The 13,910-nt window shown below is 34.4% G+C and overlaps 1 protein-coding gene across 1 annotated transcript; it reads left to right on the forward strand.

Annotated features, from left to right (window-relative positions):
• The first annotated feature begins 1,993 nt into the window (after positions 1-1,993).
• On the forward strand, positions 1,994-13,210 carry LOC108724908 (telomere-associated protein RIF1). Its single transcript, XM_018451610.1, has 16 exons — positions 1,994-2,430; positions 3,147-3,350; positions 3,431-3,725; positions 3,799-4,145; positions 4,224-4,809; positions 4,910-5,124; positions 5,198-5,335; positions 5,393-5,546; positions 5,623-5,836; positions 5,930-6,150; positions 6,229-6,615; positions 6,703-9,225; positions 9,389-11,043; positions 11,131-11,413; positions 11,482-12,246; positions 12,900-13,210. The coding sequence occupies exons 1-15, from the start codon at positions 2,333-2,335 to the stop codon at positions 12,214-12,216; spliced, it is 8,055 nt and encodes a 2,684-aa protein (XP_018307112.1). The 5' UTR covers positions 1,994-2,332; the 3' UTR covers positions 12,217-12,246; positions 12,900-13,210.
• Positions 13,211-13,910: the final 700 nt, after the last annotated feature.

Below are 13,910 nucleotides of genomic sequence, written 5' to 3' on the forward strand. Positions count from 1 at the left end.
ATCTCTGTTTATTTATAAAACTGTTACAATAAATAATAAGGACTACTAAACTATTTTTTTAATAGTCTTCTACTTCTAAGACACCAGGAAAACACTAGAAAAACCAGACCTAAATGCGTCAATCAAAAAATAAACGACTAAAAACTGAAAAAGTTTAGGTGGTAACGTGGATTACCACCATGCTTCAAAGGATTAAAAGAAGAACGCATCGAAATCTCGGCTTTCGGGATGAGGATTCAATTTCCCATCTCGAAATACGTTTTGCTCCACGGAGAAGACACGTGTGAATTACGTTCATTATCCTGGCAAGATTCTTTTGAGACTGAGAGTCTATACTTGTATCTCTGCGTCATCGCAGTGAAATTGAAATTCGTTGCAGATATTTTCCTGTAATGAATTAGCCTCACTATCTTTTTGATCGTCTCATTCTCTTTTTGACTGTCTTCCTCTCTCTTCCATTCTTCTTTCTCGGGTCGCTTCGGGGTCGCTTCCCGCTAAAACTAAACGTTAGCTGACGTAAGAGGTTTGTTCCCGTCGCAAGCTCCAACATGCTCCAACATGCTCCTACCATAGCTCCTACTCATTCTATCAAGTGCGTTGGAGTGAGTAAGAGCTATGGTGGAGCATGTTGGAGCACGTTGGAGCTTGCGACGCGAACAAACCTAAGCATAATTCACACTGGACGCAGCAAACAAGGATGTAATGATCCACTGTGTCACACCGTGGCTACGTTACACCGTGCGTTTACTCCGCGACCTATACGATAGGTGTCTTTGTTTAATATGCAGGATAAACAAGGATATCTATTGTATAGGCCGCGACCTAAATGCACAGTGTAAACGTAGCCCGTGTTATTTGTATCGCTTGTTGGAAGGTACACTCTTCTACTAAGCGCGTTGGAGTGAATAGGAGCTACGATAGGAGCATATTGGCTACGTTTACACCGTGCGTTTAGTCCGCGACCTATACGATAGGTGTCTTTGTTTAACCTACAGGATAAACAAGGACATCTATTGTATAGGCCGCGGCCTAAATGGCTACGTTTACATCGTGCGCTTAGTCCGCGACCTATACGATAGGTGTCTTTGTTTAATATGCAGGATAAACAAGGATATCTATTGTATAGGCCGCGGCCTAAATGCACAGTGTAAACGTAGCCCGTGTTATTTGTATCGCTTGTTGGAAGGTACACTCTTCTACTAAGCGCGTTGGAGTGAATAGGAGCTATGATAGGAGCATATTGGCTACGTTTACACCGTGCGTTTAGTCCGCGACCTATACGATAGGTGTCTTTGTTTAACCTACAGGATAAACAAGGACATCTATTGTATAGGCCGCGCCCTAAATGCACGGTGTAAACGTAGCCATTGGAACTAGAGAGACCCTTTAATCAGAGACTGGCCATAATGATGGATTGGCTCTGCATCCAATCAGAAAACAGGATTCCGAGAATACGAAGCAAAATTCATCGGAATCCTGTTTTCTGATTGGTTGCAGAGCGTCATACGACGAAAATCGAATGCAGGGTGAATCCAACATAAAAATTTCTCCAAGCGAGATAGCCTGTACTCCTTTCTCGTTTGGAGAAATTTGACGAAATTCTTATGACCAGCCTCTGATTAAAGGGTCTCTAACAAGAACATGTTGGAACATGCGACGCGAACAAACCTATAGAAGGGGTGAGACAAGGCCACGGCAAGCCACGCGAGCGCCTTTGTGAACTCCGCTTGGCGCGCGAAGCTGCGTACGGGAAAAACAAACGCGGTTCGCCACTTTTGTTTGTCGGATTGGAGTCGACTGCGATTGCGACGAAAGCTTGCGAACGCTGCCGCGTTGTGCGGAAAAGGAACGAAACGAGAAGACGAGAATCTTGGTCGGTGGAAAATGACGATACCCAGAGTCTCCCCCATCTTGCCCTAAAGTAGAACGTTCTGAAATTTCTGAAAACCGTGCAGACGGTGCAGACTACGGTGTGCACTGCTTACAGACCTTACAATACAGATATATACGCAGGTACATTTGTGCTCCGGACGGAATCGCTTCCTGATTTGCGACACGGGAGAGAATTGCTTGTTCTCTCTTTCTACCAATCTTCCCTCCTCTCTGTTAGGAGAGCGCCGCAGTAAGCTTCGAAGTGTCGGATATATTCGCCCTTTTGTAGCAACGAAAACTCAGTATCCAGGTTGTGGAAATCAACGCGAACAAAACGTATTTGGAAGTGGACGAGAAGGAGAGTCGCGCCGGTTCGTGCGCGCGGCGTGAGATGAGTGGTGATCGGTAATCGGACTGTTGCGTGGAAGGCAGGAGAAAAAAAGGAGACGGACGCGACGAGATGGCGATCACCTCGAGTGCGACCTTCCAGAAAATGCTGAAGGCGTTGCAAGATAATGCCAAGGACAAGCGGCGCGATGCTTTGCTCTATATCACCAGGTAAAATATCATGAGCATGCTCCGAGAGAAACGAGGATAGCGTAACCGAGTACCGCGACGAGATCCCCACGTTTGACGCACGAGATGAACGTTACGAACAATCATTCAGTTAATTGTAAAGATTGTGGATATCAGATCTGACTCCGACCGCTTGCCTTTTAAAAAACACAGTGACACAAGTGTCGTTCTACCTTTGTTATTTATTTAGTACCAAGAAGATAACATTTAGAACGTTGTTTGTGTCGACCATGTCTCTTTGAAAAAGCAGCCTTTACTACATTATATTTTTTGCATCTTGTTTCACCTCGTGATAATCAGAATTCGAGAGAAAAAAGGAAAAAATTATGAGCAAAAATTACATAGGAAAGAGGAAGAAAAAACTTACAGAAAAATTTATTAACAATTTTCTTTTTCTCGAGTTATAAATTCAACTGTCTTATAGAATGAATTTTTAAGTAAATATAAAATTAAAAAATTTATACTTTTAACGTTGTTATAATGTTCACTATAAATTTACCAGGGAAGATCTGTCTGATTTAGTATAAAATCACGAATAGAACGCACAATAGCATTGTATTACTTAGAAATATGTATATGTACATTATATATATATTTGTGTTATTGAATAACGATATTGAATATATTTGTGTATGCATATGTGATAAAAAATAGTTTCCTTGATGTCTTGCAATAAAGACTTTATGTTTGTCTTATAGTCACGCTAGAAAATTAGAGACATGTGGTAGTATTAAAGAAGAACAGTACAAGGATTTATTAAAGCTGGTTCTAGAATCGTTCATAAAGAGCGATGGAACCTTTCGAATTGAGGCATTGGCAGCATTCAATGCCATTATACAAGAATTTCGTACACATTCTTTACATCTTTTTGAATCAATGCTGCAGACCGACTTAAAAACGAGGTTTGTCTGGTTAAATTTGTCATAAAAATTTATATACTCTATATAATGTAACAAAGTACTAGTCTCTCCCTTGATTTTAGATTAAAGGTATTCAAATTATTGGAGGTATTAGATGACAATGCTATTTCTGCAGCTGCTAATGATGGACAAGCTCTAAATTTTTTTAAGAGCTGCTTTATTAATGTACAGCCTACTTTAATGGAATGGTTAACACCAACAGCATGTGTAGATAACTTACAAATGTTGACAAAGATTGAACAACAGCTTTTATCAGATGAACAAAAGCTAGAGGAAGAAGTAAACCATAATGCACTTGTTCTTTTGAGAAGATTGTACAGAATGGCTTCTATAACGTTTGATCAAAGTGTTCAAAAGGTATAAATATGCACAATTGTGTCATGAACAATTTTTCAAGTTACATTCAGGGTTGAAAATGTTCGTTTTTTAGTTTGACGTATTACTGATGGATAAGGTTGTAATATTGGCCTATATGGGACACAAGCGCCAGCGTGGTCCCGCTTTGAAACTTTTACAACAAGCTCTTACAACAAATTCATCAGCTCATATTCGTAAAGAGTACCCTGATGTATGGACACAATATAAGATCAATTTACAATCTGCATATTACAAACGCATGTTGCTGTTAGTAACGGCATGTGAACTGGATTGGACTACACAATGGAACACTACTATCCAGTTCCTTGGCACAGATCTTCATCGTGGTGCCAGCCTTATAAATAATTTACTAAGTGTCGAGGAAAAGGCCTTCAAGTCTACTGATCCTATTATACGCAGGTGAAACTGCAACTCTGCAATTAAATCCTAATTTTCAATTATCTATGACAAACTAATCGATTTTCTATTATATTACAGACAAGCTTTCCTTTCGTGGAGATTATTGATTGACAATTTCGCTTTAGATCATCAAGAACTTGCTACTGCTAGAAGAATAAAGTTACTCTGTATTCCGTTAAATGCAAAGAATAGTAAAACTGAATTAATTGCATTGACAAAACTAGAAGTTTGGTGGCATTTAATTGTTAAATTGTATAGAGATATTGGGAAATTCGCTGCTCCCGTTATCACACAATTTTTGAATTATTGCTTTGGACCACTTGGAGATACACCACTGCTTTCTTCCAAATTTGACGTCGTTGCCTCTCCAGGCAAAAGATTTTTTAAAACAAAAATGGTTGCTATGGATGCTTTGGGTCAATTACTTGTCTCAAAGGAAGATCTTGTTACAGTTTGCTCTCCAATGTTAGAAGAAAGACTTCCTCATGCTATATCTTACGATGTGTTTCGAGAATGTTCCAAAAGCATTATTCATAGTATAGCAGAGGTCCTGCTCATTCTTGTCCAAATTACAGATAAAGAAATGAAATATCGTTTTCAGCTTAGTAAAACGTTATGGACAAGTTTGATGATATATATACGAACTGTTAAACTTACAACAAAGGTTAATTAATATATACTTAACTTTCTTATTCTCTTGTGACACGAAGCACATATATATAAAAAGAAATTTTGACTATTATTTTACGTACTGAATTTTACAGGACCATTTATATAGAGATGTGATAGTAGTTGTAACTGAATTGGGAAATCATATAGATAAACTCATGATGAAAGAGATGCTATTTGATGTAATTTTGCCAAGTCTTAATTGTATTATCGAGAAAACTGAATTTCATGATAATGCGTTGCCAGAACTGGTATTAAAATTGTTAACATCGCCAATACTCGACGAAGTGTTGTCATACATATTATTCAGGTAATTTAAATTGTCAATATATTTATATGTAGTACTTTATATTATATAAAACGCTTATATATCCATATTATAGGAATCAAGACAGTAATATGATCAAGTGCCTTTTGGAACGATGTGTTAGTTCAGAATTTTCATATTCCTCGGGTGTGTTTGGGTTTCTGGAAACAATATTGGAAAATTTGAAATCAGTACATATTGCCTCTAAGAAAAAGTAAGTTTAAATAATTTTAATAATATATTTAATTGTTTAATCAACAATGTGTTTCAGGAATATTAAAGAATCAGTTTATATAGATTTATGGTGTATAATAGCAGAAACTTCGACAAAATACATAAGAAACACTGAAATCAATGGTGAGGATAACTTCAAAGTTATGATATCAGTTTTGGCATTTCCTGTATATCTTGACGAAATGACGCAGGTTGGTATAATTTTAAATTGTTTCCTTTTAGTACTATACTTTTATTTGCTGAAAACTGCTTTTTATATATTAATAGACTCAAATGAATCAATCAATAATAGTGTGGAAATCTATGTACAAAGAAGTCGAATTGCATTCGGATTTGGTAACTACAATGAAACCAAATAAAATCTTATTCGATACTGCAAACATGATGCGGAATTGTTTAAGTACAAACACAAAACGTTGTGTTTATATTATAAACTGCTTAGACATCTTATTGAGCACTGTTAATTACGAGTCCTTGTTGAGTATGTAAAATAAATTGTTATAATTTTATATAAAATACTCATATTAATGCTCAGAACACGGTAATATATATTTTTACATAATTTATGTTTTAGCTGAAGATGAAATTCCATCCATTTTACTATTAATAACAGACCTCATACCAAGTTCTATTAATATAAACACTCGTAACACTATAATCGCTCTGAAAGCATTAACAGCTTTACTTAGTACCGTATATGGACACAGTCTGCAAAAAATAGTGTCATATTTGTACAATTGTAAATCAGTGATGGAACTTATACTTTCATCGAAAGTAGCGGGGTTGATTAAAGAAGTATGACATCAATATTTTTCACAAAGCATTTGATTTTTATATTATCTGGTTATTTATTTCTGGCAATTTTGTTTATAGGTTGCAGTCACATGGGAATGCATTGTCAGTATTTTTAAAGGACTAAAAAAATTAGATCACGAACTCTTATCGTCGTACAAACACGCAATTATAACAGCCTTGCATCATACTAATCTAGAAATAAAATATTCAGCACTATCTATTTTTGAAATTAGAGACAACTTGGACAGTGCCGGTAAATGCATTTTAGATGAAATAGAAAAACTACAAGAGAAACCTTGTATAAAACCTGATACGAAGAAAAAGACACAAACAGCAGAAACAAAGCAGGTGCATATAGCCGGGAGTTTTTTTAATAGAAAGTCAAGTATCACAAAATCAGTATCAAGTAAACCACCTGAAAAAAGTGATAAAAATACATTTGTAGTACCTGAACCCAATTCGCAAGTAAATAATATCTTTTATATATTTTACATTGAAAACGTTTTTGTATTTATTTGGCTAATATTTTTTATATTTTCAAATTTGTTATAGGATTATGTATATATAAAAACAGATCTGAAGTTTGATGTTAATCGTTTGACTGAGCATCAAAAAGAAACTTTGAAAAGGAAAAGAGATGATATACCGGCATTATATAATGATCTTTCTCAATCGTCCTCGCAAAATTCTCAAAACTTGCAACAATGGTTTGATATTAAAGCCAAAGAAATTAACGAAATTGATAAAGTCAATAATAAGAAGAGCGACTGTACAATGCAGAAACCCATTGATAATGATGCTAACAAAGAAAACAAGGTTACCACTAAACAAGTAGAACTTTCTACTTATTCTAATGCGACAGATAAAACAGCTGATAATGTTTGTAGTAACGAGTTGGATGGAAATATTGAGGAAAATACTGTCGATACTAAGCAAAATGAAAATGCAACGAAAAAATTGAAAACCGACGAATCTAACGAAAAGCAGGATACATCAAAACAAACGAATTTGTCTTCAGATGTAACATCTGCCAGTGAAAAAAATACTACATCAAAAATAGACGAAGATAGAGATGCTGTAATGACAGTAGAAATTGTCGCAAAAAAATTGAATTTTGAATCTCGAGATGAATTTCCCGAAGATGATAAAATGCATGAACGACAATCATCTTCGTCATCAGATAGTACTAAACGACAAAATTGTAATAGCATAACAAAATCAACTTCATCATTAAAAAACGATGAAACTATCGAAACTCAAAAAGATTCAAGTATAACAAATGTACAAAGAACATTAAGAGTGAAGACTACTCAGGGGAAACCTGGTACAAATAGTAAACAGAAGTCAGATGATGACACCGATATTAAGGAAAATGTTAACGAAAATAAGAAATGCATTAAACGTAAGTTGTCAGATACTGAATCAGATACTGGAAGCGCTCAACGTCGAAAACGAAAATTAATTACATCTAAAAGCGATAATGGTGGTGAATCATCGAGAAGTAATGATATAAATATGGGTAATGTGAGTCAACGTGTGAAAAATGAAATATCTCGTTTAAAGATCGATATGGTATTTGACTGTCCAGCAATAAATCGCCGTCGACTCAAACATTCGGATGAAGGTGAAACAGTAGTACATGGATTAAGGAAATACGGGACACCTGATAATAAGAACTTTAAATTGAAATCTGTGGATGTAAAACCTGCGGACGGATCAAAGAGAATTTCTCCAAAAACACAGGAAAAAAATACAAAAGACGTAGATGATACAGATCAAATCGCAAAATACAAAAGACGAAGTAGACGAAGCAAACAAGAGTCTAATTCGGACATTAATAAAGATATTAATAAAGAAGTTAACAAAAACATTAATAAAGACATTAATAAAGATAAAGATGTTAACAAGTCCAATGATATTATTGATAAGGTATCTGAATTGAAAAATGCTGACACAGGTATGACTCGTTTAATTTCGACATCCAGTCAAACTGATATTAGTGAAACTGAAAAATATATTAGTGAAAATGAAAGACGTGAAGATAATTTAAAATCTAACTCGGATGTAAAACCTGCGAAACTTATTGAACCAAACGAACAGAGTCAAGATGAAATCGAAGATGTCGTCGAAAGTTCACAAGCTCCTAACGTTAGTTTAAAATTAGATAAAATATGTGGCGAGAAACAATGTTTTATCAAGATTGATAAAATGATTAATGTTCACGCTACTAAAACTTCTAATGCGATTGTTGATAAAAATTATGTACCTGAATCTGTTCCTATGGATTGCGATGATAATGATGTATCTGATCCATGTGAAGAATTAGATGAAACTAATCCTGACAGTAATACAGAAACAAAAAACGAAGAAAACACAAATAACATAGATAAAGACTCGGTTGAGAAAACTGATAATTCTAATACGAAGAACTTAATTTTAGAAGATCAAAAGACAATCGACAATTCATCATCGATTAAATCTACGAGTGTAATTACCTTTTCTTCGCCAAGAAGTAATAGCAAAATATTTTCTAAGCCGAAACCTTTCACAGGACGTGCTGCTCATATGCTGGGTTTAGTCACGAATCAGGCACTACTCGAAAGTGATAACCCTATTGTATTAGAGGAAGAATCATCCGTAAAGAAATTAAAAACGAAAGACACAGAGAATGAAATACCAATAAATAAAAAGACATCAGTGATTAAAGAAATAGATAAAATAGGTGGGCCTTCTGGCAGTCGGCAAGAAAAGATTTTCAGCAATATGAGATCGACTGATTACTCTGCATCTTCATCGACACATACGTTCACTACTTTGAAAAACGATGGCGAGAAGCTTTCATTTAAATTGAATGCATTAGATTCCTTATCGATGGAATGTTTAGCTGACAAAGAAAATGAAAGGAATGTATCATTATTGCGTGAAAAGGAGGATCTACCAATATTGGAATGGTCAAGCGCTAATCCACCTTCTTTAACTGCATCGCCGAGTGCTAGTATTCTTAAACGTAATCGGTCAAGCCTACCAGATTTTAAATCTGGTCATGAATCAGATTCAGATATTTCAACTTCCAAGGTATTTTTTGTACATTTTATATTATTATGTGTTTTCTAAAGAATAAAATTAAATTAAAGGTTATTTTTTATCCCATATTACATCTTTATTTTGTATATTATATTTTAAGGCACTTTTTATTAAAATTATAGATTTATAAAATATATTTCGATATTTTTTTTAGTTACAGCGAAAGCGAGTTAGTTTTGCAGATCCACCGGTGTCAAAAGAAATGGGCTATGAGATCACTACTGCGCAAAAGACGATTAAATATTCGACGACACGTAGTCCTACGTCGAAGAAGGATTCTCCGATTAAGTTCAAGCAAATCAAACTTAAACTTGTATCATTTGATGACATAGACAAAGTAAATGAGGATAATATTCAGGATGAAAACGGTACTGAAACTGTGGAGATCGAGAAAAATAATGAATCACCGACAAAAATATCTGAAGCATATACAGAAACTATGGATATTGATGAGCAAATACCTGATGATTCTCTAGAAAGTAATAATATTATTGAAACAGGTTCTTGTGCAAAGATCGATGTTGTCAATGAATTAGAATTAGCACAGGAAATTGAGACATTTACGAATCCAATTATCTCAAAAGATCAACGGTCTTTATCGTCTGAAGATTCTGACGACGTTTCGCCGATAGATGTCGGAACAGAAGATACTGAAACGCAGCAAGATATCTTTGACGGGATGAGTGCAAAGACTAATGTTACAACAAATGATCAGACAAGTAATAATGATCAGACAAATAATAATCAGACGAGTAATGATCAAACGAGTAATGATCAGACGAGTAATAACCAGACGAGTAACATCATAAATACGGTCATCCAGAATAATTCGGTAGATTCTATCAAACTGAACGTGACCGATGACTCTGTGATAGACGCTTTACCTAACAAAGACGATAATCCGATAAATATGGAGGATACTGTAGACGTCCAGAATATCACCGAATTAAATTCCACTGTAAATGCAGACGAGATATTTTGTGAAAAGCCAATACGCAGCAGTACACAAGCGGTAGAAAACGTAGCGGAACAAGATACCTTGTCAGTAACGGACTCCATATTTGACAGTTTATCTTCAACACAAGGTGTTCTAAACCAAGAGACTCAAAATAATGCAGAACTTGATCCTGAATTTTTTGATTCCACGCATTCAATCTATCCAACACTATCATCATGCATGGAACCTATCGACACTATCATTAAACGATTGACTTATCCTCTTTGGAAGACTAATCTAACTACGTATTTTGCGAACAGAGATATACACACAATTGGTGATTTTGCTCGACTATCGGAACGCGAAGTTGACGGAATACCCGTGAAAGGTAAACCAAAAACTGAATTTGTGAAGAAGATATTGGAGCAGTTTGAAAGTACATATAAGCTGCAAACGGAGTCTTCCGATAACAAATCAAATGAAGTGGAGCAATTGCCTACTAAGGCGATGGACGAAGAGTCAACTATATCAATCGCTGCGATATCTGATGTTGAAATAGGGTCTGCGATAAGTAACAATGAATCTTTAACTTGTAGTACACCACTTATCCGACCCGCTGAGAATATGTCGAATAATCTGTCGAAAGAGGATTCTACAGAAGACTCGGATAAAACAGAGTCGATCACTAGTGACATGGATATTTCACTGGAACCCGTGGTTCCAGATAATCCTGATTTGTCAGACTTAGATACTTTGAAGAAGAATGAACAAACAAGCGCGAAGATACCCATTACTGTTGAAGTTTCAAAGCCTGAAACGTCTACAAATAATGTCGAATCCGTGCCAATTCCTTCATCATCCTCTGAAATCATGTATGTCATCTTTTCTTATTTTATAAACAAGATATTTGCATTTTATTATATGGGCTATTCAAAATATAAAAATTATGTTTCTTTAAGCGGAACTACAAGCCAAGAAGTATTATCTTTAAATGCCAGCCTGGACATATCAAAAGATCCCACCGTATCTTCAAGTGCAATTGACGAACTTCTAATCACGCACTCTTCCATTGGTACCAGTACCGATGAAGTCGGTTCCACTACGTCGACTGTTCAAAAGTCCACGAAATCTGTCGCGGCTCAAATGTCGCTTGCAGAATTGCTGGACGAAATCGACTTAAATCAGGTGATGGAAAGCGCAGTTAGAAGATGCAGTCCCGAAGCAATTCTCCTACAATATAAGGTAAATTCTATTTTTTGCGTACTGGTTGTACCGATTGTTTATCAAATAAACGGAAGATTAACTTTCAGGTGAAGATGGCACATTTGAAGGAGGGAGAACTGTTGAAGGAAACGATCAAAATGCTCGGTTTGCAGAATAAACAACAAGTCAACGAGGCATCGTTAAAAGCAGCTTGCCGTGCGTGCGGCGTTAACAAAGTTCTTCTTAAATTGCCTGACATTTTTAGCCATGATAAACAGTTCTTTGATAAAGTGCTCAAGGTATATAGCAAGAAGCTCAACATAGCCGAGGGCTTGAACAATTTGGACTTTGATGAATTAAAAGGCGCAATCTGTCAAAAATGCACGTCATCCCAAATCATTGAGATATTGTCGGAGAAGTTAAAGCAGGAAGAACAAGAAGGTATCAAGCAATCCATGCCGGAATTGTCGAGTTTGAATGCTATGTTACAAAGATTGCCGATGGACGTAATTATTAGTCATACTGTAGCAAATGAGGAACTTATTCCTGCGCCAGTAGTTCTCGACATTGCTTTGCAGAACAACAGCTCGGAAGACATAGCACAAGCGTTAAAACAGTCCCCTATTATGGCTAAACGCATTCTAGACGAACTATGGACGTCCCAATTCACAATCGCACATATTGAAGATGATGACGTATCTAAAGAGAGTTTACTCAATATTTTTAAGAGCATATGCTCTAAACTAACTGCGCAAGAATTGCTAGATGCGTACCATGAGGCTATGACGAATAAGCTTACCGAACTGAAGAATCCAAAGGATTTTAAGAACGAGAAAAAATAAATTGAAATCGACAGATATTTCAATTTTAGTGTCAGTATCAAATAATATGACTAATGTTTGTACAAGTATTAATGCGTCTCATTCAGAAACTACTTCTTATACATATCTATTTTATTTCTAAGACTCGTCATTCGAGTTTAATTGATTTTCATTTGTGTAAACCATAATATGGCTTCTTTGTGTCAATTATTGTTTTCTATCTTGTTACCACTGATAATTTAATTTTACTTGCAAGTAATCGATTTTATTATATTTTCACACATTTCCAGCATGACGTATATATGATATTGTACTGTAATTGTAGCATATATACATTACATATTGCATTAATTCTCTCAATATCAAGTTATTTTTTTACTACGTATAATTCTTATTAGAAGGATGAAGAGGAGATATGTTAAGCCATTAAACAAAACTGATTTTCTTCTCTAGACTAATCAGTAAAAATGGTTTTAAAAAATCATGTAAATTTTTTAAGCTAGAAAAAATTTATTTTCTTGAATGCAAAAAATGCTTGCTTAATATTTGGTAATTATTAAATAATTAATATTAATATTTAATATAATATTTTGTATACATTAATAATATGATGGTTTACTTTTTTATTTATAAATATATCTGTTATAATATATATCTTTGTATTGACTGTTGCTTTATTGATTCTATTTTTTTTACTCTTTCAGATTGCATCTCTTAGGTACAATTGGCATCCTTCTTTAAAAAAAAAGCGGCTATTTCCAAGGATTGTGATACATTCAGTTGCATCACTTCTCATGAAAGATATATCTTTCCAGAATTTTAAATTGTATTATAGAAATATATAGTTATATAGAATAACTGGTGAACATAAGATATCTGCCCATTGGTAATACGAGAGTTAAGAACAACTATTTTTTAATCAATTGTACTATATAACTGCAGTACAACTTGTGTACATATACATATACATATTTGCATTTAAAGTAAGATTTTTCGTTACTTTAGATAAAGAAAGAGAGGGAGATTTATTTAAAGTATAAGGAAGTGAATATAAAAAAAGAACCAACATTGAAATGTCTCCATTTTTTTTTTAATTTTTATTCCATAGTCACTTATATCAATATAATAATGATATTACATCTTTTTAATTTGAGGTAATTGATAAGTGACTATGATTCATTTTTTTAAAACATTTTTGTCAATTCCCTAAAATTGTAGCTGTTATCTTAAACGATATATGGTACCGTATTGTTCCTAAATCAATGTAATTATCGTTCTTACAAGTAAGTATTCTATAAAACCAAATGTATGATTATCAGTAATTATTTATTTTTTAGACAATATATTTTCTCGTCTGAGTTATAAAATATGACAAAATTTATGTATAGAATATTCTTTTTTTGTCATTACTATGGTAAATATTTGTTGTTTTTGTATAATAATGTTGTAGAAAAAAATTATTTGCTTTAAAGGAGTAAAATTTGTGATTGACGAAAAAATTTTCACAATTAGTAAAAGAATATTCTATATCTTACAGAAACGTCTTAGTCAACGTATTTTATGTTGCTACATTAATTTACGTTGCATTAGATTATACTTGATTGATATGATCTATATCTTTAGCATACAATTGTTGACGGGATAAACAAATTTATGGAAAAAAAAAATTTTTTTATAACAATTCCATAAAGTAATGCCTTTCCGTGAGATTGAAT

The sequence above is a fragment of the Mycetomoellerius zeteki genome, unplaced genomic scaffold (genome assembly GCF_001594055.1).
Source record: "Mycetomoellerius zeteki isolate Tzet28-1 unplaced genomic scaffold, Tzet1.0 scaffold312, whole genome shotgun sequence".
Classification (NCBI taxonomy): domain Eukaryota; kingdom Metazoa; phylum Arthropoda; class Insecta; order Hymenoptera; family Formicidae; genus Mycetomoellerius; species Mycetomoellerius zeteki.